At 41.7% G+C, this 25,221-nt stretch overlaps 1 protein-coding gene across 1 annotated transcript in view; it reads right to left on the reverse strand.

Moving 5' to 3' along the window:
* The window catches only part of LOC126090404 (formylglycine-generating enzyme), a 123,037-nt gene that overhangs the window by 19,831 nt on the left and 77,985 nt on the right, over positions 1 to 25,221 (reverse strand). Inside the window, exon 4 of the mRNA XM_049906984.1 lies at positions 13,587 to 13,787. Within this exon, the coding sequence (XP_049762941.1) occupies positions 13,611 to 13,787 (177 nt within the window). The 3' untranslated portion in view covers positions 13,587 to 13,610. The remainder of the gene's footprint in view (positions 1 to 13,586; positions 13,788 to 25,221) is intronic.

Below are 25,221 nucleotides of genomic sequence, written 5' to 3' on the forward strand. Positions count from 1 at the left end.
CCCACATACAATGCAGCAGGATGGTAGCAAGTATATTAGTGTATCATACGGATGTTTTCACAGATGGCCCTGCTTTTGATGGGATAGCAGTGTGGCCAGTGACAGGACTGAAGCAGGTGGTAGTTGGAGGATGTTTGACACAAGTCTTCCATCTAGGATTACTTCTGGGACTTGAGCCATGAGGAAAAGGATTGGGAGCAGGAACAAACAAGGATATTTCATAGGCTGCATGGGCAGTGAACCACTACTGTGGGGAGGATGTTTTTTACCTGAGGACAGGGTGAGAGGTGATCAAAGTCCTGGCGGAGAATGTTATTAAGTTGCTCCAGTCCAAGGTGGTATTGAGTAATGAGTGGAGTGCTCCTTTGTTGCTGGTCAATGGGTATGTGAGGGATGACAGGTGACTGGTGAGACAAGGCACAGGGGATCTGTTTCTGGGCAATTTTGGGAAGGTAACTACAGTCTATGAAGGCCTTGACAAAACCCTTGGCACCTCTGTTCATCACTATAGATGTGATGGCCATGGGTGGCTAGGGTGGGAACTTTTAGTGTGGAATGGGTGGCAGTTGTCACAGTCGAGGTACTGCTGGTGATTGAGAAATTTGATGTAGATAGAGGTACTAATTCAGTCATCCTTGTTGGGCTGAAGAGTACCAGCAACTGGAGGAGCAAGTTCTGGAGGAATGTCAACAGGGTGTTCTCATCCTCAGCCCACATTATGAAGATGTTATCAATGAATCTGAACCAAGTGAGTGGTTTGGGATTCTGGGTGGTTAAGAAGGATTCCTCTAGATGACCCATGAATAGGTTGTCATCCAAAGGTGCCTTACAAATACCCTTTGTTGTAGCACGAATTCATTTGTAGGTGATGAGGAGAAGTAATTCTGGGTAAGGACATAGTTGGTCATGGTGACCAGGAATGAAGTAGTTGTAGTTGAAGTCAGATGATGTAAACAGTGCAAGGCCTTGGGCACTGGGGATGTTAGTTCAGAGCAGGCACGGCTCATTGCATCCATACTGGGGAAGGTTGCAATATTTATCAATTGGAACTAACCTAGATCTAGGGCTATGTTTCACATTGGTTTGTCACCACAACCAAGATTCAATACCATACACTGAGCAAAAGTTCATATATTCTTTCCATTTTATAATCAACTACTAAATAGCACCAAAAGCTCACTCCAAGATAAAAAAATCTATAGGTAGCACTTTTATCTCCCAGTGTCACATTTCCTGACACTTTATCAAAACAAGTCACACTAAAAGATGCATTCTGGAGAGAGATTTAATACTGCATATATCAGCTTCACTATATGCTTAACATTTTTTGGGTTTTCAATTCCAAACCCGAGATGTTTAAGTTTAGGGTGTGATCAATCCACAGCGTTTATACTAAAACCAAGAAATGAAAAAGAATACAGAGAATAAAAAAGGGAGGAAGAATAGAGGCCAGGCTGGGCCACCAAGCAAGGACTGCCAAGGGACCCCCAGGGAGGGGGAGCATGTGATGGGTGCTCCACCAACCCCTCAGATAGTCAATGAGATCAAAAAGTTCTACCTTACAGGGATGAATAGAAATCACCTTTGTGGGTGAAACAAGAGGTCAGCCACTGTGGCATTGTCTGCTAGTACCAGAGGGAGTGTGTCAGGAAAATTAAGACGCGGCCTCAAAGCAGCTAAATTAGGGCAGTCTATGAGTAAGTGGGCCTCTGTCAGGTGGCCTCTGCATTGGCTGTGAGGGAGATCCTCACATCAGAGAATATGGCCATGGGTCAGCCACGATTGGGCAATGCTGAGTTGACAGAGGACAGTGGATTCCTTGTGAGAAGCATACACGGAAGACTGTCATGTGGCTATGGTCTCCTTAATTGTCCTCAGTTTGTTTGGGGAAATTCGGGCAGACTGTTCTGAGTTCCAGAATATACACAATTGAAAATTTGGTTCTGGGATCCTCATTTCCACAATAGGCATCCTGAAATAGGCATCTTGAAATCCCAACATGACTTGGGGTGGAGGGGGGGGGGGGGTGAAAAACACTAAGGGAGTCACTACAGACAAGAATATTCTTTCCAGTGGAAGGATGAACATGGCTAAGGGCTAGTTTAATGGGCATCAATTCAGCAGTGAAGACACTACAGCTGTCTGGCAGAGAGCAGAGCTTGCTGCACCACGCATGTAAGTATGCAAAGGCTGTTCGTCCGTTGATTTTTGAGCCATCAGTGAACACCACTTCCAAACCCAGATATGTCTCAAGGAGAGCCAAGAACAGGGAGAAAATCGTGGGGTCAGTGGAATCTTTTGGACCAAAGCAAACTTCAAGACAAATCTGATGTTGGGGGGTAAGCTATAGGGGTAGATGTGATGTGTACCTACCAGAAGTGACAGTGAGGGAAGTTGCAGTTCCGAGCAGACACACTGGAGGTACGCAGCAATTGTACACCCAGTTCTGGGTTGCTGTTGTGGGAGGTGGAGCTCCCTTCCAGCAAAAAGGACATGGTATTTAGGATGTTCACAGAAGCTACAAATGCATATAGTGTAATTCAGCAGTTGTTGTTGGCACTTGCTGGTAACGGAGGGGTTCCTGCCACAAGTAGTAGGCTGCCCACAAGGCTAGTTCGGAAGGCTCCTCTCACAAGTTGGAGCCCACAGTGATGAACGGTGTCCACTATCTGCAATGTTGAGGGTGACGCGGAACCATATGCAACACTCCCATAATCAAGACGGGACAGAATCAGGGCTTTGTAGTGCTGCAAAAAGGTAGAGCGATCTGCATGCCAGCTAGTTACTGAGGCAGTGAAGTGTTCACTTTTGCTTAAGTTGGCAAAGGTTGGAAAGTCTTGTCAGTCGGGAATCGAAGTCTAGTCCCAAAAAGCAGTGCATCTCAATTACAAGGAGTAGGTGATAGTCTGAGAAAGCTCTAGGTGTGGGTGGGCAGCATGATGGTGACAGAAGTGCATGACAAGTCTTGGCTGCTGAAAACCGAAAGCCATGGGTGAGAGACCAAGACTACACCTTTCATATAGTGCCCTGAAGGTGATGCTCAGCAGCATCCATACTAGAGGAGCAATAATAAAAGTGAAAATCATTGGCATATAGGGAGAGTGATACCAAAGCCCCCACAGCTACTGCTAGACCACTTATGGCCACTAGAAAGAGGGGGATGCTCAGTACAGAGCCCTATGGGACCTCAATCTCTTGTAAAAGAGGGGTACTGAGCGAAGCACCCACTTGAACCCAAAATTTATTGGGCAACAAGAAGTTCTTGACAAAAATTGGGAGTGGACCCCAGAGACTGAACTATTGTAATATAGTAACAATGTGGTGACACAATCATGTCATTCGCCACCTGTAGGTCGTAAAAAACAGTGATGAGGTGCTGACGACGTGCAAAGACCATACAGATGGTGGACTCCAGGTAAACCAAATTATCAGCAGCGGATCGGCCTTTGTGAAAATCCTCATGAAATACAGCCAAAAGGCTCCAAGACTCAAGGAGCCATTGCAGCTGCTTGCTCATCATGTGCTTGAGCAACTTGCAGAGAATGCCAATAAGGCTGAATGGGTGATAACTGTCCATCTCTAGGTGGTTCTTATCCAGTTTCAGTACTGGGACTGTCATGCTTTCTCGCCACTGAGATGAGAACTCACTCTCTTTCTAGATCTGATTAAAGAGGCCAAGGATGTGATGCTGACAATCCAATGACAGATGTTTCAGCATTTAGTTGTGCATGCAGTCTGGCCCCAACCACACTGGATACCGTGGGCCATCCAGTGGATAAATGGTAGAATAACAGGAGAGATCAATGGCTGAATAAGTTTCATGTGCCACACTGAAGTGGGGGGAGGCATCATAGTTTAAGAGGCAGAGATCAATCTGTGCCAGTAAATTTTCAGTGTCTTTACCATGGGCAGTAGTCATTGTTCCACCCCACAAAGGGCTGTTGTTGTTGTGGTCTTCAGTCCTGAGACTGGTTTGATGCAGCTCTTCATGCTACTCTATCCTGTGCAAGCTTCTTCATCTCCCAGTACCTACTGCAACCTACATCCTTCTGTATCTGTTTAGTGTATTCATCTCTTGGTCTCCCTCTATGATTTTTACCCTCCACGCTGCCCTCCAATACTAAATTGGTGATCCCTTGATGCCTCAGAACATGTCCTACCAACCGATCCTTCTTCTGGTCAAGTTGTGCCACAATCTTCTCTGCTTCCCAATCCTATTCAATACTTCCTCATTAGTTATGTGATCTACCCATCTAATCTTCAGCATTCTTCTATAGCACCACATTTCGAAAGCTTCTATTCTCTTCTTGTCCAAACTATTAATCGTCCATGTTTCACTTCCATACATGGCTACACTCCATACAAATACTCTCAGAAACGACTTCCTGACACTTAAATCTATACTCGATGTTAACAAATTTCTCTTCTTCAGAAACGCTTTCCTTGGCATTGCCAGTCTACATTTTATATCTTCTCTACTTCGACCAATCATCAGTTATTTTGCTCCCCAAATAGCAAAACTCCTTTACTACTTTAAGTGTCTCATTTCCTAATCTAATTCCCTCAGCATCACCCGGCTACATTCCATTATCCTTGTTTTGCTTTTGTTGATGTTCATCTTATATCCTCCTTTCAAGACACTATCCATTCCATTCAACTGCTCTTCCAAGTCCTTTGCTGTCTCTGAGAGGCTATGGGCATTGAAATCACCAAAGACTAGGGAAGGTGAGGGGAGCTGTGAGAGTAAGGCAGACAGTAAATCCTAGGACATGACATTATCAAGAGGGAAATAAGCATTACAGATGGTAAAATCCTGATGTGCCCTTACCCAAACAGCCACAGCCTCCAAAGGTGTATCAAGACACGCAAGGTCACTATATAGAGTCCAGCACCTGATACCCTCTCATAGTTGGTATGATTCTTAAAATAACATTGGTATCCACAAAGGGCAGGGTTCCAAGTTGCTGGAAACCACTTTTCCTAGATGCAAAAAAACACTTTTCCTAGATGCCAATACATAATACAGGGTGCTTAATAGCTGCAGTAGCTCAGCCAGGTGGTTGAAAAACCCATTTCAGACTGTCTGAACACTGTGGAAGCACAAAGCGACTGGGCAGAGGGGAGGGAGGCAGGTTGTGACGCAGGGTTATGTGCTGCCTCCAGTTGAGACATCAGGTGATCCATTAACATAGGTTCTTTGGCACATTGACTGGGGAGATCTGGTGTCTCAGGGGCCACCAATATCTCTATCTTGAGTACAGGAGTAGTACATGCAGAGTCTGGTAACATGGGAGTCACTGGAGTTTCCTTTGTCTTAGAAGGCTTCCTTCTGTCCCTGTCCTCCTCCTCCTCCTCCTCCTCCTCCTCCTCCTCCTCAGAAGATAAGGACTTGGAAAGTTTCCTTGAATTGGTTGCAGTGACAGACGAAGAACGAGAAGTCCAATGGCCTTCAGCCACTGTCTGGCATCTGACTATGGCCCAACAGGAACCATGGAAGGAAGAGTTCCAAGAGACCTCTTCCTAGTTACAGAAGCCAGAGGAAAATGAGGCCCCTATGGCTGGGGGACGGGGACTGGTGTGCATGGCAAGTGGGGAGCCAATGCTCCCGAACTGGGTGCGATGGAAGCACTAGGAGGAGGCCCAACTGCCTGGAGGGCAGGTATTAGTGGGCAGCTACGAGGGCCCGCTGTAAGAGGTGCAACAGAGGAAAGCACCATCAGCAGAGAAGTTGACAACATAAGATGTAGCGTAAGATTGTGTCATTTATAGGGATTAAAACACTCATACTTTTTTTTTCTTTTGCTTCCTGATTTATGAGCTTTTCCAGGGTCTTATATTCTGGGAATTTCTTCTCCTGCTTAAAAGTGGAGCAATATAGCGAGCAGGAGGACACACAGGGGGAAGAGGAGTAGGAGATTAGTGTTTAATGTCCCATCGACAAAGAGGTCATTAGAGACGGAGCACAAGCTCGGATTAGGGAAGGATGGAGAAGGAAATTGGCCATGCCCTTTCGAAGGAACCATCCCAGCATTTGCCTGAAATGATTTAGGGAAATCACGGAAAACCCAAATCAGGATAGCCGGAGGCAGGTTTGAACCATCGTCCTCCCGAATGCGAGTTCAGTGTGCTAACCACTGCGCCAACTCGCTTGGTGGGGGAGAAGAGGAGCACAAGGAATGATCACATCCAAAGGATGTCCATAATTCCTGCAGACAGGGCTAGCAGTGCAACAGAAAGACGTATGTCTTAACTTCATACACCTGAAGCATCTCTTAGGAGGAGGAACATTGGGTTTCATGTCACACCAGTACACCATCACCTTGACCTTCACAGGCAACATATCACTCTCGAAATCTAAGATGATGGCCTTGGTAGCAACTCTGTTTTCCCTTAGCCCCCATGGGCACTATGGATGAATCCAGGATTAAGTTTTCACCCTGCAACGGAGAGTGCACCGATATGAAACTTCCTGGTACATTAAAACTGTGTGCTGAACCGAGACTTAAACTCGGGACCTTTGCCTTTCACAGGCAAGTGCTCTACTGACTGAGCTACCCAAGCATGACTCACGACCCTCCTCACATCTTTACTTCAACCAGTACCTCATCTCCTACTTTCGAAACTTAACAGAAGCTCTCCTGCATACCTTGCAAGACTAGCTCTCCTGAAGGAAAGGACATTGCAGAGACAGGACTTACCCGCAGCCTGGGAGATGTTTCCAGAATGAAATTTTCACTCTGCAGCAGAGTGTGCAACAATATGAAACTTCCTGGCAGGTTAAAGCTATGTGCTGGACTGAGACTCAAACTCCAGACCTTTGCCTTTCACGGGAAAGTCCTGAATTCGAGTCTCGCACAGTTTTAATCTCAGATTGCAAAACAAGGTCATGGTGAAAGATGATGCTCTGGACCTTATCGAGACCCTTGGGGTGAGCGACAGTCATGGGAATACCACCCAACTTTTCGCAAGTGAGCAGTGCCCGTGACTTTGCAGGAGACGACATTTTAATCAGGAAGGAACTGCTATTCATCTTGGAGATGGCTGCAACTTCCTCATATTTGTCTTCAATGTGTTCAACAAAAAAATAAAGGCTTTGTGGCTGGAAAGGTGTCCCTGTCGCTCCTAGTACAGACCAAGGACTTGGGAGGGGGGGGATTTTTCCCCTTGTTGTCTAGTCCTGCATTCCTCCTATGTTGTGGCCAGGTAAATGAACATATTGGGATCATACTTTGTTGCATTATATGAGGCCTTTCGATTCAAAGAGACTGCTGGGGCCATGTGGCCACCAGTGGGAGAAAGTTTAAGTCGCTTCATGTGTGAATTGCCCGCCATGGTGCCACCCACTCCACATGGGAGCTCCCACTGTAGGCGCCACCCGACCACAACGGCTACCTCATCATTTATCCATTGCTGGGAGTCCCCGTGCCCTAAACATGACAGGCACATATTCTATGGCATAAATATGGAGTGTGTAGTGCGGACACCAACACTGTGAACAGGGAGCTACCAGCATGCACGACCACCGACATCCCCTCCCAACCAGCATGCACACACACAATAGTGTGGCTACCATACTGGGGTTTGGGCATGCTATGATAACAGGGAGGAAATGTGCCAGGGTGGAGGTGTGGAAGGACACAGAAGCGGAGCATACACCACAGCGACCTTCCCTGCACAACATGCACTTCTGTAAAATTTGGAAAAGATGGCAGGTCAAACCCACTAATGGGGGACCATATAATCTTTCATGGAAGGTGAAGATAGCACAGGGAGTGAAACTGGAAATCAAGACCAAAATTGTGAACCAAGTCCAGGCAGGGTCTGCACCAAAAGAACCTGCTGATGGAATATCGTACGAGGTAAGAGAAAGTGGAAGTGTAGGTTTGCAGCACAGAAAGAGAAAGTAGTGCTGCAATGGCTGGGGCCCCATGATAGCCAAGAACATACTCACTGAAGAGAGGTCAGGCCCCTGGGGCAATAAATACTGTATTGCGATCAAATCGAGCAGTGACATAGAAAACAATCTTCCTTGGTCCATATTCTTTAGCACAGTCACACAATGGAACAAACTCTCTCGAGAAAGAGTTCTTATACATACAAAACATCTAATATTACACAACATACATCTATTAAATTATTAAGAAAATCCCAGGCTCTTTTAGAAAATGTGAAGGTAAAAAACTAGAGGCAGCAGGTCATGAACTCACGAACTTAGGCTCAGTAACTCTGATCTGTGACTACATTCACTACACTACTGTGATATTGCAGGCTTACTTCACTTCAATTATATGATGTGCTAATCGCCAACATACATTTAACTGACATTTAATTCTAAAAAAATCATACCAACAGACTTTTTTTTATCTTTAGTACACCATTGCCTTGATATGGCATACTTTCATAACACCCAAGTTATAAAGTCAAAACAATGACATAAGTAATTTCTTTAATCCCCAGGACACTTTCTGTCATTTCCTTACAACAAACTGTACCAATAATGACATTCTTCAAGAGAGCCACAATGTGTTAGAACTTTCAAACAGAAATTATTCATACAACCCACTAAATATGGGGTTCAATGGAAAACAATATGGCATCACCCAAGTTCTTCTTCAGTCAAATCAACTGACATTCTCTCACACAAAATATGGAGCATGAGAAATTGGTAAGAGGGAGTTTGTGGCATCCTGAGGATGAAAATATCATAATTGGGATATAGTTCAGAAACTCTGGACTGAAATCGCAGGTTTATTCAAAACCTCAAATAGGCAAAATCTTTACTGGAAGCTTTAGACATCGATTTTATTCAAGTGAAAAGGGTGGTGTATCATATATGCTTATAGCTACTGTACTGGGTCGTTTTAGTGGTAGGTTGTCATTAGTTGTTTACAAATTATAATTATTATTATTACTGCTTACTTGTGTTTTATGCCAGTAGGGTAGTGATTTTTTTAATACGAAGTGATCTGCAAATGTGGTGTATGGTACGTATTTCCACTTTTAAGTGCATTAGATTTTCCGAGAATCTTATGCTACACTTTATGGCTGTCTTTCACTCCTGTGCTAAATGACAGTCATTGAAGGTTAACTGACATACAGCTGTACAACTTTAACTAAATACAGTGGAACAGAGTCTTTATAACTTGCTTTCCAAGGTCACCACAAATGACCTTGAGTATGTAATAGAATGTTTCTCCCATCATCTCATACATTCGTTAAACTGTCTGGTTATTCCAATAACTGAGGACAGAGTGTGTAGCACTTGCCACCACATTCTTTAAAGGCAGGAAAGCTCGTTCATATGCATTTGGCATCTCTTTAATAGCAGAAGCCACTATACAGCACTCGTATCCAAGCACTCATATCCACCACATCCTAAGAGGTTGAAATCTAACCTGCTTCATACATAGAATAGATTCTAACCTAATCTAACCTCCTTGACCCCAACAAAAACTGATGAAGGGGATTGTATGCACTATTATCATGTTATTGGCTGATGTTATCAGGTGACCTCTGCTGATGGTGTCATCGACCATTGTTGGTGCCGCTATGAATGCAGCCTTAAGCTGAAGTGAATGATTCTTCAAGAGGCCTATAAGAGCTGTTATCTATGCCATGCCCTCCAACATCTGTTACATAGGGCTCAACTAGCATTCCACATGCAGCATGAACTACTACCTGTTAAAAAAACATCAGTTGATATCAACATTTCCAAAAACATTGACTGTCATTACGTAAATTCATATGGGAAATATTCAATGTCCTGATAATTAAAATGCTGTAATCCATTATTGCGAAATGTCTTTTCTAGTGGCTCCATCTAAGAGCCTGTAACTAAGGGCTCAGCCTGGTGTAGAGGGCGGTGGCTATGATAGTGACAAGCAGAGCATCAGGTGCTAAAAGCACAGGAACTGCAGATTGTCAATGGAAGAAATGATTGGTGTCATTTACACAGGAATGTGAAATCTACATCTTATATTCTGCAAACCACTGGAATGTCAGGCAGAGAGTGTACCAGTTACCAGGGCTTTTTCCCATTCCATTTGGGAATGGAGCATGGGAAGAGCAACTGACTGAATGGCTCTATACACTCTGTAATTAATATAATATTGTCCTCACAATCCCTATATGAGCCATAAGCAGGGGGTTGTAGCATGTTCTTAGAGCCATTGTTTAAAGCTGGCTCTGTAAATGTTGTAAGTAGGCTTTCTCAGGATGAAGAGGGCATCCTGTCTGGCAATTTTCCCTTGACCTGGGGTTCTGGGTGACTTTTCCGAACTCTGCCCGTTTTTCCTAAACCTCTCCAGTACTTTTCCTTCACCTCTCTTCCTTCTCCCTTCTTTTTTTTACATGTGTGTTCTCCTGCCACTGCTTGACAAGTAAATATTTTATATAGCCAATTACTGAATATTTGTACAGCTTCTTCACACAGTACTTCATGAATAGATAACTGCATCATCAGCACACACACACACACACACACACACACACACACACACACACACACACACACACACACACACACAAAAAAAAAAACGAGGTTACTATTAATGTTGTCCACAAGGTCATTAATATATAACAAGAATGGTAAGGGACTCAACACATGCCCTGGGTCACTCACGAAGTTACGTCGGCATATATTCACAACTCTCCATCCAAGATAATATGCTGTCTCCTCCATACTAAGAGATCATCATCATTACGATAGCAAATATCACTTGTTACCCCCATATGATCATACTTTTGATGAAAAGTGTAGATGTGGCACTGAGTCAAATGCTTTTCAGAAATCAAGAAATACTGCATCTGCCTGACTTCATTGATCTATGGGTTTTAGTATATTATGTACGAAAAGTGCAAGTTTGTTTTCACATGATCAATGTTTTCAGAATCCATGCTGGTTGGGATGGAGGATGTCACTCTGTTCAAGATACCTTGTTATGTTTGAACTCTGAATATATCCTAAGATTCTACAAGAAAAGGATGCCAAGGATGTTGGACAGTTGCTTTGCGGATAGCTTCTTCCACCCTTCTTGTAGACAGGTGTAACCTGTGCTTTCTTACAACTAATGAGCACAGATTTTTGTTCACAGGATCTACAATAGATTGAGGTTAGAGGAGGGGCTATTTCAATAGCACATACAGTATAAATCAGACAGGGATTCCACCACACACTCGGGCTTCTGTTTTATCAATTCAGCTGTTTTTCAACACCACTGACATCTTTCTCACTCATCTTTCAGAGGTGGTACAACAATTAAATTATGGCAATACCACTGAGTTTTTCTTTCTAAGAGAACACTTGAAAATAGAGTTAAGTATTTCTCCTTTTGCTCTGCTACCATCAATTTCAATTCCTGTCTCATCCGTGAGTGATTGGACACTAACTTTGGTGCCACTAATACCTTTAACATGCGATCAGAATTTTTAGGATTTTGTGAGAGACCTTCCAACAGTATTCTGTTATGGCAGTCACTAAAGGCTTCAATCACTGCTCTCTTGATTGCCAAACACATTTCATTCAGTATTTCTCTATTTATAGCTGTTTGCTTTATTTTACACCTATTTTACAGTATTCTCAATTTAGAAGTTTCATTACAGTGAGTGTATGCCACAGAGGGCCCTCTCCCAGAATGAACTGTTCTACTGGGCGCATATCTATACAATGCATAGTCCATTATTCTTTTGAACTTGAGCCTGAGTACCTCTACATGCTCCTGCCCTGTGCTGAAAGTTTCAAGTGCGCTTTAATGTTAGCAGTCATTTCATTGTATCTTTCTGTGACTCAATGACTTCTCTACGTGGTGACTAGCAATCTACCTTTTTCATATTGTTGTTACAGAATACATTAATCTTTCTAAGTGTTTTAATTGTCCTTTGTACTTAGGTAATAGTTGTAATAATTGTTGCTACAACAGCCTCTAGATCACCTATACCAGTTTTGATGTGGACGTTTTCAAAGAGCTCTGGTTTATTTGTTGCTGTTAGCTCTAATATATTTCCATCATGAGTGAGGTTCTGAACTATCTGTTGTAGGTGGTTTTCAGCAATGCATTCGCTGATGTTCCACAGCATGTTGTGTCACAAACAAGGATAACAGACAGATGGTGTTGGCCTACAAGTGCAGAGATTCTCTCTCTGGGCATAGTAACTAGGTTTATGAATGTCAGAAAGCATGTAGACGGTAGGAGTGCAAGTACTGGTGGGTGGTGGGCATGAGGAAAGAGAGAGAAACTCCGGGGAGTGGTTCTGAGTTGGACCTAAGGATTTGAGGAAGGGCTGGAGATCCTGCTGGATTACTGTGACAGACCTTGTAGGTGGATACATCTGACAGCTAGCTGAGTCCCTACATGGTGAAATTCCTGCAGTTCATAACCACAGTGGTGGAGTCTTTGTCAGCAGGTAGGATTATAAGATTGGGGTCAGTTTTTAGGTGAAGGATTGCAGTTCTTTCTGCAGACATCACGTTGATTTCCTGGCTGAGGGATTTGGGGAATGACGGGAGGCAATGGTTGAGGTTAGGAAAGTTTGGAACGTTAACAGAGGTGATTTGGGGCCAGTAGGGGTGGATCCTGGTTGCAAGGGACTGAGTCAGGCAGGTTTGTAACACATACTTCATTACCATAATACTGGCCACAATCTCCACTAACCTTCTGCAGTCACAACCTCTTCTCAACAGTCTTCTGTGTCATTGTCATTGTCTGATGCACAAACTCATCGGCTATGGTGCCCAGGTGTTGCGTTCGTAACTCGTGCACCTACTGCTTCTCCTTTCCACATTCCAATCTCATACTCCTGCTGCCTCCCTCCGATTCGCCTCACCAGACATCCTTTCCCAGTCCTCCCCCTCACTCCCTGCCTGTTTTTCCCCCCTGCTGTACAGGAGTGTGTGTATGTGTGTAGGGGGAGGGTGGGGGGAGGTGGTGGCAGAGCTTAGTATGTGCATGTACTCTATCTCAAAAAAGAAGATTTGTCTGAAAGATAGTATTTTTGTTTGCATGCTTTTCGACGACTCAACATTTCTACTCTTCAGTGAGCTATCACATTTCCTCCCAGATTATTTAAAAACTGATGTATGGAAGAAAACATTGATAGTAACCAAGGAAAATTTAGCTAAGGGAACTAATAATTTGTGACAATGAATTACTTAATTTCAGGAAGTGAAAGGTATTGTGTCACTTACAGATGAATAAGAAAGTAAGGGCGACACACTACGTAGCTTGCAGAACTAATAGTTTTGTCATCAAAGTGGAGAGAGGGATATGTTGGGGGAGTTTAGAAAGGCTAGAAGTCATCAGGCCCCAGGTTGAGAGAGATCCATCCACCTGAGGCAGGTTTCTCTCATCCTGGGGTCTGAATAACCGTCCCTTGCCTTTTAAACTTCCACAACATACCCCTCTTCTCCCTTCCTGAATGATGAAATCATTACTTCTGAAAGCTATATAATATGTCCCTTTTAATTTAAATGTGTCCATAATTGGTAATAAACATTTCACTACTGAAGTTAAGTACCAGCTAACAATACTCTCTCTCAATTAATTAGAAGTACTAATATGCTAGCCGCTAAAATCTAACACTTGTCTTACCTTTTGTAGCAACATTTTTAAGCATTAGTGTTTTAAGTATTCAGGTAGTGCGGTTGCAGCACAGCGAAATCCGAGGTTACCAGCAGAACTATCCGGAGTGTTCTGGCTCCGTGCTGCACATCTGTATCTGAAGCAATAACTGTGGTGGCACATATATGAACCACCTTTTTTCACTTTGTCAGTTCCTGACTCAGGACCCGTCTGAAAAAGTGGAATCCATAACCGTTAATAGAAGACACTGTGTATGAACAGACTTTCAATATTATAAGCACTAGATTTATTAGTGACAATATTATGAAAATGATAGACTGCTGCTCACCATATAGTGGAGATATTGAGTTACGGATAGGCGCAACAAAAAGACAGTCAAATAAGTTAGTTTTTGGCAAGAAAGCCTTCAGTGACATTAGACAACACACTCCCGCCCCCGCCCCCCCCCCCCCCCCCCCCCTCTCTCTCTCTCTCTCTCTCTCTCTCTCTCTCTCTCTCTCTCTCTCTCTCTCTCTCTCTCTCTCTCTCTCTCTCTCAACACACACACACAAATGCAACTCTCACCCACATGCCCACAAAATCTGGTTGCTGAGGCCAGAATGTCCCCCACTACTCCTGCCACTATCATTAATCTGACATTTTCAAATTGATCATTCTTCCTGCATCATTCTCAAGTATTTTTGTGTTTTATTTTCCATACCTTCCTGTGCCATGCAACCTTTTACCTCTTCTCCCAACACTCCCACCTGTAATAAATGTACTATCAGATCATGACATGCAGCTCCTTGTTTTAGATGTAAATTCTAAGCAGATTATCAAGACTGCTAAATCTGAGTACAGGAGAGTATTCAATCAACCAAAAATTGAGTATTTTAGAAAACTGCTCAAAGATATGAACTGGAAAGATGTTTATAGTGCTCATGACATGAATGAAAAATATAACACATTCATGAATAATGTCAGTACCATCTTTGAAAACTGTTTTCCTCTAAAAGTTACTCAAATTAAACAGAAGTCTATAATAAAACCATGGATCACACAAGGAATAAAGGTTTCCTGTAAGACAAAAAGGAAAATGTATCTGTCGACCAAGAATAGCTCCAATGCTGATGATTTAGCTAAATACAAGGAATACTGTAAAATATTTAAAAAAGTAATTCAGACATCTAAACAAATGCACTACGAGAACAAGATAGCAATGCCAGGGAACAAAATAAAAGCAATATGGGATATAGTGAAAGAGGAGACTGATAGAACCAGAAAGGAACAGGAGCAAATAGCACTAAGGGTAGATGACACATTAGCAACCGATGGGCATAGTGTGGCAAATCTATTTAACAATTACTTTATATCTGTTACTGATAGAATGGGATTGTCAGGAACAGTAAATAATGCTCTTGAATATCTGAAACTAGCCTTTACAAATAGCTTTAGGTACATGAATATGTCACTCACTTCACCAAAAGAAATAACTTCCATAATAAAATCTTTAAAAACAAAGCATTCTAGTGGTTACAATGAAATATCAACAAAGTTAATTAAGGCATGTTCTTGTGAGTTTAGCACAATTCTAAGTTACTTGTGTAACCAGTCAATTATAACTGGGACATTTCCTGACTGGCTGAAATATGCAGATGTTAAGCCTCTATTCAAGAAAGAGGATAAAGAGATGCCATCAAACTATGGACTGATTTCTCTTTTGCCAGCATTCTCAAAAATTTTAGAAAAAGTAATGTACAGGCAGCTTCTCAACCATCTGACCACAAATAACATATTACCAAGAACAGAGTTTGGATTTCTGAAGGGTTCTGATATCGAAAAGGCTATTTACACATACAGTGAAAATGTACTTAATTCATTAAATAACAAGTTACAAGCAGCAGGTATTTTCTGTGATTTGTCAAAGGCATTCGATTGTGTAAACCACAACATCCTTTTAAATAAATTAGAATTCTATGGTGTCACGGGCAGTGCTGCAAAATGGTTAAGTCATACCTAGCTAACAGGAAACAAAGGGTGTCAGTACAAGGGACTAGTGAATTAAGTCATCTGTCATCATCAGAATGGGAAGAAATTACATGTGCTGTCCCACAAGGATCCATCTTAGGGCCATTGCTTTTTCTTGTGTACATTAATAATCTCTCATCAGTTACACTGCCAGAAGCAGAGTTCGTTTTGTTTGCAGATGACACAAGTATTGCAATAAATAGTATGCCGAGTGTAGTTCTAGAAAGATCTGCTAATGATATTTTCATGGATATTAATAAATGGTTTAAAGCCAACTCACTGACATTAAACTTCGAAAAGACTCACTATATGCAATTCAGGACCTGTAAGAGGTTTCCACCCAGCATATGCATAAAATACGAAGAAGAGCAGATAGAAGAGGTTGACAGTCTTAAATTCCTGGGATTACAACTTGATAATAAATTCAGTTGGGAGGAGCACACCACAGAACTGCAGAAACGCCTTAACAAATCTGTATATGCAATTCGAGTGTTAGCAGACATAGGTGACATAAAAGTGAAAAAGCTTGCATACTTTGCCTACTTTCATTCCATAACGTCATATGGTATAATATTTTGGGGTAACTCTTCAAGTCAAACAAAAGTTTTCAAAGTCCAAAAGTGTGTATTACGTATTATTTGTGGAGTAAACTCACGGACGTTTAGTAGAAACCTCTTCACAGAAATGGGTATACTAACTACTGCCTCTAAGTATATTTACTCCTTAATGAAATTTGTCCTAAATAATATCTCTCTTTCTCCAACAAACAGCTCAGTTCATACATACAATACCAGGAACAAAAATGATATGCACAAGGACTTAAAAGCACTTACTTTAGTTCAAAAAGGGGTCCACTACTCAGGAACACTCGTCTTCAATAATTTGCCAGCAAACATAAAAAATGTAGTTACAAATAAAGATCAGTTTAAAAGGAGCCTGAAAGACTTACTAGTGGCCAACTCCTTCTACTCCATTGACGAATTTTTTAATAAAAACAAATGATGTATTGTATACATTCATACTATTAGTATTGTTATTTCAGCTAAAAAAAAAAGCGACATGTTCCACATCCATGAGGATCTCCTCAACACGGATCACGGGTCTATGGAACGAAAAACTAATCTAATCTAATCATCTAGTCTCTCCATAGACTTGCAACCCACATTATAATCTTCTTATTTTTTTACTTTTTTTGTCTCATTGCATTCTCACGTCAATTTCAGTTGGTTTTCACCTTTCATTATCTGTCTACTCTCACAGGTTTCATCTTGTTTCCCCATACATCACCTGTTCCATCCTTTTTGTGATTTTTCCCACATATTTTGGCATAGTTTTGTGATTTTTTTCACCTGTATTTATACGTTATTTACATATTTTTAAGTGTTTGTATCATCCAGCATGGATCACTGCACATTCCATCTGTGTCAATTCAGAAAAGTTTCCTTATTCCTAGCCAGAACTCAGCCCCACATATTGTTCCTGCACGGTTGCTTGGCTTATGGAATCCCTCCAAATGGACTTACCATCAAATCACCCATCTCCTGCTGCTGCCCTTCCTTCCACAACGACCTCCATCTGTTCAGATTCTGTGAGACCTAACATAGTCCTGCAAAACCATGTCAATCAGGTACAAACCTCCTTGCAGTACCTCCTCTCCAGCCTTAAAATTCTCCTGTTATGCAATACCAAATTCCTGGAATAATATCTTACACAAAGTCTTGCCTTCCAGGAACTAGAGCAGCAGGCACTATGCCACCTTAAAAAGCTCTCCAATCTGTTCACCTTCTATTCACATCATGGACTACCACTATCCATCACCTCTCTACAATAATGCCCAACCCCCCCCCCCCTCCCCTCTCCCCGCCATCCTCCATAGCCAACTACATTTACCCCTCCCTCAAAAACTCCCTCTCACCACCCCACAGAATACAGAAGCTAAACAGACCTGAAACCCAGTCGGGAACCTTTCCTCCAAAAGCCTTAGCCCCACAGAATCATCGGTCCTTTTAAGGCCTCACCTCCCCCTCCCAAATTCAGTCATGCAGGATGTTAAAGACCTTCCCTCCTTCTCCCAGTCCCCACAGTGGCAACACTATTTTGCCACCAACCCTACCAATCAGACTCAACCAAAGACTTGAACTCTGGCTGACTCAGCTCACTCTTCCATTCAACCATGATCCACCCCCACTGCCCCCCCCCCCCCCCCCCCAAATCACACTCTGTTAACTTTCCAGAATGTCATAATCTCAGTAATCTCAAACCTTGCCTCACCATCATTCCCCAAATTCCTTAACATGCAAGCTAACCAGACATACGCAGAAAACGAAGTCTGGCCTTGGCAGCCAGAGACTGTTGTGTGTGTGTGTGTGTGTGTGTGTGTGTGTGAGAGAGAGAGAGAGAGAGAGAGAGAGAGAGAGAGAGAGAGAGAGAGAGAGAGAGATAGAGAGAGAGAGTGGAGAGGGGGACGCACGTGACCATCTTTGTGTCATGCCTATCTGCAACTTAACATTTTCGGTATATGGTGAACAGTAATCAATTTTCCATTGCTACATTTATTAGTGTTTGAAAACTATCAATCAAAATTCAGGGTTAACGTAACAGTGAGGACACACCTCCATCACACTTTACTCTGAGTTAACTTACACTTTATTTGGTTATTTTTTTACACTTTCATATATACTTAGCATCACTGTTTATGGCCATCATCATCATCATCATCATCATCATCATCATCATCATTTAAGACTGATTATGCCTTTCAGTGTTCAGTCTGGAGCATAGCCCCCCTTATACAGTTCCTCCATGATCCCCTATTCAGTGCTAACATTGGTGCCTCTTCTGATGTTAAGCCTATTACTTCAAAATCATTCTTAACCGAATCCAGGTACCTTCTCCTCGGCCTGCCCCGACTCCTCCTACCCTCTACTGCTGAATCCACGAGTCTCTTGGGTAACCTTGCTTCTCCCATGCATGTAACATGACCCCACCATCTAAGCCTGTTCGCCCTGACTGCTACATCTATAGAGTTCATTCCCAGTTTTTCTTTGATTTCCTCATTGTGGACAACCTCCTGCCATTGTTCCCATCTACTAGTACCTGCAATCATCCTAGCTACTTTCATATCCGTAACCTCAACCTTGTTGATAAGGTAACCTGAATCCACCCAGCTTTCACTCCCATACAACAAAGTTGGTCGAAAGATTGAACGGTGCACAGATAACTTAGTCTTGGTACTGACTTCCTTCTTGCAGAAGAGAGTAGATCGTAGCTGAGCGCTCACTGCATTAGCTTTGCTACACCTCGCTTCCAGTTCTTTCACTATGTTGCCATCCTGTGAGAATATGCATCCTAAGTACTTGAAACCGTCCACCTGTTCTAACTCTGTTCCTCCTATTTGGCACTCAATCCGTTTATATTTCTTTCCCACTGACATTACTTTCGTTTTGGAGATGCTAATCTTCATACCATAGTCCTTACATTTCTGATCTAGCTCTGAAATATTACTTTGCAAACTTTCAATCGAATCTGCCATCACAACTAAGTCATCCGCATATGCAAGACTGCTTATTTTGTGTTCACATATCTTAATCTCACCCAGCCAGTCTATTGTTTTCAACATATGATCCATAAATAATATGAACAACAGTGGAGACAGGTTGCAGCCTTGTCTTACCCCTGAAACTACTCTGAACCATGAACTCAATTTACCGTCAACTCTAACTGCTGCCTGACTATCCATGTAAAGACCTTTAATTGCTTGCAAAAGTTTGCCTCCTATTCCACAATCTTGTAGAACAGGCAATAACTTCCTCCTAGGAACCCGGTCATATGCCTTTTCTAGATCTATAAAGCATAGATACAATTCCCTGTTCCACTCATAACACTTCTCCATTATTTGCCGTAAGCTAAAGATCTGGTCCTGACAACCTCTAAGAGGCCTAAACCCACACTGATTTTCATCCAATTGGTCCTCAACTAAGACTCGCACTTTCCTTTCAACAATACCTGAGAAGATTTTACCCACAACGCTGATTAAAGAGATACCTCTGTAGTTGTTACAATCTTTTCTGTTTCCATGTTTACAGATTGGTGTGATTACTGCTTTTGTCCAGTCTGATGGAACCTGTCCCAACTCCCACGCCATTTCAATTATTCTGTGTAGCCATTTAAGACCTGACATTCCACTGTATTTGATGAGTTCTGACTTAATTTCATCCACCCCAGCCGCTTTATTGCACTGCAATCTATCGACCATTTTTTCCACTTCCTCAAATGTGATCCTATTTCCATCATCATTCCTATCCCATTCTACCTCGAAATCTGAAACATTACTGATCGCATTTTCACCTACATTGAGCAACTCTTCAAAATATTCCCTCCATCTGCCCAAGGCATCCACAGGATTCACCAGCAGTTTTCCTGACCTGTCCAAAATACTTGTCATTTCCTTCTTACCTCCCTTTCGAAGACTGCTAATTACACTCCAGAATGGTTTTCCAGCAGCTTGACCCATAGTCTCCAACCTGTTTCCAAAGTCTTCCCACGATTTCTTCTTGGATGCTGCAATTATCTGTTTGGCTTTGTTTCTTTCTTCAACATAACTTTCTCTGTCTACCTGGGTTCTGGTATGTAGCCATTTTTGATAAGCCTTCTCTTTCCTTTTACAGGCTGCCTTGACTGTATCATTCCACCAAGCTGTTTGCTTCATCCTACTTTTACACACTACTGTTCCAAGACATTCTTTAGCCACTTCTAGTACTGTGTCCCTGTACCTTGTCCATTCCTTTTCCAATGACTGTAATTGACTACATTCAACTAACTGGTACCTTTCTGAGATTGCTGTTATGTACTTGTGCCTGATTTCCTTATCCTGAAGTTTCTCCACTCTTATCCTCCTACATATGGACCTGACCTCCTGCACTTTCGGCCTCACAATCCCAATTTCACTGCAGATTAAATAATGATCAGTGTCATCAAAGAATCCTCTGAATACACGTGTGTCCCTCACAGCCTTCCTGAATTCCTGATCTGTTATTATATGGTCAATGACAGATCTGGTTCCCCTGCCTTCCCAAGTATAGCGGTGAATGTTCTTATGTTTAAAAAAGGAGTTTGTGATTACTAAGCCCATACTGGCACAGAAATCCAAGAGTTGTTTCCCGTTCCTGTTGGCCTCCATATCCTCTCCAAATTTACCCATAACCTTTTCATACCCTTCTGTTTGATTTCCAATCCTGGCGTTAAAATCACCCATGAGCAGAACACTGTCCTTGGCCTTTACTCTAACAACTACATCACTGAGTGCCTCATAAAAACTATCCATCTTATCTTGATCTGTCCCTTCACAATGCGAATATACTGACACAATCCTAATTTTCTTGCTAGACACTGTCAAATCTATCCACATCAGTCGTTCATTTACATGCCTTATTGCAACTACGCTGGGTTCCATTTCTTTCCTGATGTAAAGCCCTACACCCCATTGTGCTATTCCTGCTTTGACTCCTGACAGGTAGACCTTGTATTCTCCCACTTCCTCTTCTTTCTCACCCCTTACCCGAATGTCACTAACAGCTAAAACGTCCAGCCCCATCTTGCAGCCTCTGCCAGCTCTACCTTCTTCCCAGAGTAGCCCCCATTGATATTAATAGCTCCCCATCTCATTACCATTTGTTTGCCAAGTCGTATCTTAGGAGTCCCTGGTTTGTCAGTTAGAGGTGGGACTCCGTCACCTCCAAAGGTCCGAGGCATTTTGCTCTGATTGTTGCCAGCATCATATTTAAAGTACCAGGGAAGCAGGTTGCTAGCCTTACTTCCCCCCGAGTCCCATAGGGTTTTACCCCTAACGGCTGAGGGACTAACCGGTGGATTTGGTAGTCTTTGCCGTATGAGCACAAAGGTGACCATGACTCAGAATATGTCCGAGATGCCCAGCCTTATTCCAAAGTAACTGGTATCCCGACTGTCAGGACCACTTACTTGGCCACTCATACGTTGCCCGTGGTTCATGAAAGAGGCTTCACCATATGGAAAAGAATGAAAGCTTTAAAATATATTTGTTAGCAGGAAACGTTTAACTAGAACAATCAACAAAAGAGGCTGGGAATAACAGTAAGATTGAGGCAGAAATTGTCAAATGCATCATCCATCAGCCACCTAGTTCAGTTTTTTAAATGATTAGTGAGGACTTAGTAGTCTAACATTTCCCACACCAATAACAGAGATTTTACGAACTTCAGACAACCTGAATCATGAAAAAAGCCAACACTGAGTACAAATGTCATACAATTAAACAGCAACTAACAATGCTAGCTGTCACTGAGCACTCTCTCTCCACGAGTCCTGCATGAAATACGATAGCACCAACATGTTACCACTGTATCTTAAAATATCAGCTAATAAATATGTAAAGCTGAGGACATTGGTCCATGGGAAAAACTGTCCATTCCACAACAACTGAAAAGCTGTGACTATGTCACAAATGCACACTTCCTGCATTCCACTGATGTCCCGAACATGCTGGAGGCATGCAGTAACTGAGAACACAGCTCATACCCTAATAGTTCATTTCCACCTCCACCTCGACAGCTTATTCTCATCAAAAACCCACAACACAGAATTGGTAGCATGAGGAAGTGGATATACGATGGACGGTTAAAAATTATTTACACTTTTGTCATAACACACCTTAAAAATTATTACACTACCTTCTACAGACATCACCTTGCAATTGTTACCACTGTAGTCGTGTAAACATCTTTCAATTCAGACCTCTTTAGTTGGATTCTGTTAGTGACAACATAAACATGTCCTCTTCCACTAGTCTGCACCAAAGTGGAATAAGCAGTGGTTTTACTTTTTTGATTGGAAGGGGTGAAAGGAGCTGAAATTCACTGAAGACTTTCAGAATAATACAAGAATAGTGTCATGTCACAGAAAGTTTTCATTTGTGGATCAGGATGTTTGAAAGTGGCTCAATAAGTGCAACAGATGAAGAGGGAGTGGACACCTGTCAATGTCCACCATGGTCCAAAAGATTCAGCAACCTCAAAAGATAGTTTTAGTGGATAGATAAGATACCAACAATATGGTAGTATCTCTTTGGACATCAGTCATTGTTCTGCCTTTCAAATCATCAACAATGAACTTTGGAAAGTGGGTATCAAGACAGCTTACTGAAAAACTCAAAGTCAAACAGTTTACTTCTGCCAATTTTTACTCAACTGTTTCAAAAGGGAATGTGCCTCATTTTTGACTTCTGTCTGCAGTCACCTGTAATAATATGTGGGTTCACCTTATGTGCCACAATCACAGTACTAGAGTATGGAATGGGAAGACCTTGGGTCAACACAGACAATACAGATTACTGAACAATTTCCATTGTTTTATTGAAAAATTCAAGTGCAAAGAAGTCTTTATGAGTTTTGTTATAGCCACACTCCTTTGCCTATGTTTTATATCACATTTTAAAAGGATGGCAACAGATTACTACAGTCCTGTACATGCTCAAATTGACTGAACTATCATTACTAGTTATTGTAAAGGCCTCTGCTAGTACTAATGTCTGCTGTTGGCTGCTCAAGCAGTTCTTTTCTTGTTGCCCTTATTGCAGAAATAGATTCTTACTGTCATCAACTCTGTGTTTATAACCAGTGATCAATTATGTTATAATAGCTTCGTGCTCAGAAAATTCTAACTACAACCACTGAATCAAAAAGACTAGTGTCAGGTTGTGTTGTCAGCATGTCAAATGTGCTTCTCCCTTGAACAGCTTCCAACCAACTCAGAAGAGATTAGGGCAAATACAGCACATGTATATGTATACTGCTACTTTTTCTGAGTTATATATAGTCAAGGACATTGTAGATACATTATATACTTCAGAACACTGTAATAATTATAAGTCAAAGTACACTGCTAAGTTTGACCCCCCCCCCCTCTCCCTCTCTCTCTCTCTCTCTCTCTCTCTCTCTCTCTCTCTCTCTCTCTCTCTCTCTCTCTCTCCCCCCCCCCCCTTTTTTTTTAAATAGTAGGCCTATTTCAGCTGAGCTGCCATCATCAGGTTATCTATAAGTCAAGGTTAATAATTTTGGTACATTATTTCTAATTTTATAGGTAATTACTAAATAGGTTTCATTACTATATATTTTTACAAACATGCAATGGTTTTGATATCCATGTGACATCAGTGATTCTGTCACATCTATTTGCTTGTCAAATATGTTCTTTTGGTCAGATGCAGATGCAAGATGCAGATTAAAATAAGTGATACTGTAACCATAAACCTTGTTGGGAAACATGTCAACAAGCAGAAAAAAAGATGCACCTGCAAAAATTAAAAAGGACATATAGCACAAAAATTACAAGAAAGAAATATTTAATTTCATTTGTAATTGATTACAAATGAATAAGCAGGACTAAACATAGTGTCTATCAAAACTTATCGATCTTATCATCCCATCTGGTAAGTCTCTCCTGACCTGGGGTTCTGGGTGAATTTCCCAAAATCTACCCCTTTTCCTAGACCTCTCCAGTTCTTTTCTTCTGCCCCTCTTCCTTCCCCTTCAACCATCCTGCCTGAAGAAGGAGCCACTGGAACTGAAAACTTGCCTAATTATAACCATATTTTATGTGTGTCTTCTGCTGAGACTTGGTGAGTAGATGTTTTTGTCCATACAATTATATTATTACTTTATGCAGTTGTCAAATTATGTTTTTTGTATTAGTATTTTTGTGACAGCTTATTTGACATAATCCAGCAATTAATACTGTTATATTTCTCCTTTTTCTGTATGTTATTTACAAATTTTGTTAGTCCTATTTTTTTCTTAGTTATTAATTACTTTACTTATTACTTGCATGTCCACATGAGACTGCTAGATATTGTCACTGTAATATATTTTTGTGGACAAGTTTTGATAGACACTATGTTTAGTCCTACTTATTCATTTGTAATCAATTACAAATGAAATTAAACACTTCTTTCTTGTAATTTTTGTGCTATATGTCCTTTTTAATTTTTGCAGGTGCATCTTTTTTTTCTGCTTGCTGACACGTTTCCCAACAATGCTTTATGGTTACAGTATCACTTATTTTAATCTGCAGCTTGCTGTGAATTTAGTGATAATTCAATCTCTGGTTGTTTGATATTATTTGTTGCTATGTATCTATCCACTGTCCTGACAGATAATTTTTATGAAATTTCCTATGTTTTGTTTGTGTTTAAGTTCAATTTGCTCATTCAGTATTATCTCTGGGTGTATGAATGTATGTAAACAGATTTCCATCTCTTCCAGCATGTTTATTACTGGCCCTTTAGGCACTGTATGTAAAATTTGGGTAGCTTGTTCTGTATTATCTACCCATATGCTGCTATCCCTTCCCCTTCGCAGATTGCTGCTTTCGTTCTATGTGACAGTTGCAGTCGAGTCCAAGCCAATGGAGATGGTGGTCATTTGTGCATGAGGTGTGCTTCTTTGTGTGAATGAAGGTGTGTGTGTGTGTGTGTGTGTGTGTGTGTGTGTGTGTGTGTGTGTGTGTATTCTGTTCTGACAAAGTCTTTGGGTAAAAGCCAGTGTGTAAGGTCTTTTCATTGTGCCTGTCCGCAACTTACCATGGCATCTTCATCTTCATGGTA

Source organism: Schistocerca cancellata, chromosome 1 (assembly GCF_023864275.1).
Source record: "Schistocerca cancellata isolate TAMUIC-IGC-003103 chromosome 1, iqSchCanc2.1, whole genome shotgun sequence".
In the NCBI taxonomy this organism is placed as follows: Eukaryota; Metazoa; Arthropoda; class Insecta; order Orthoptera; family Acrididae; genus Schistocerca; species Schistocerca cancellata.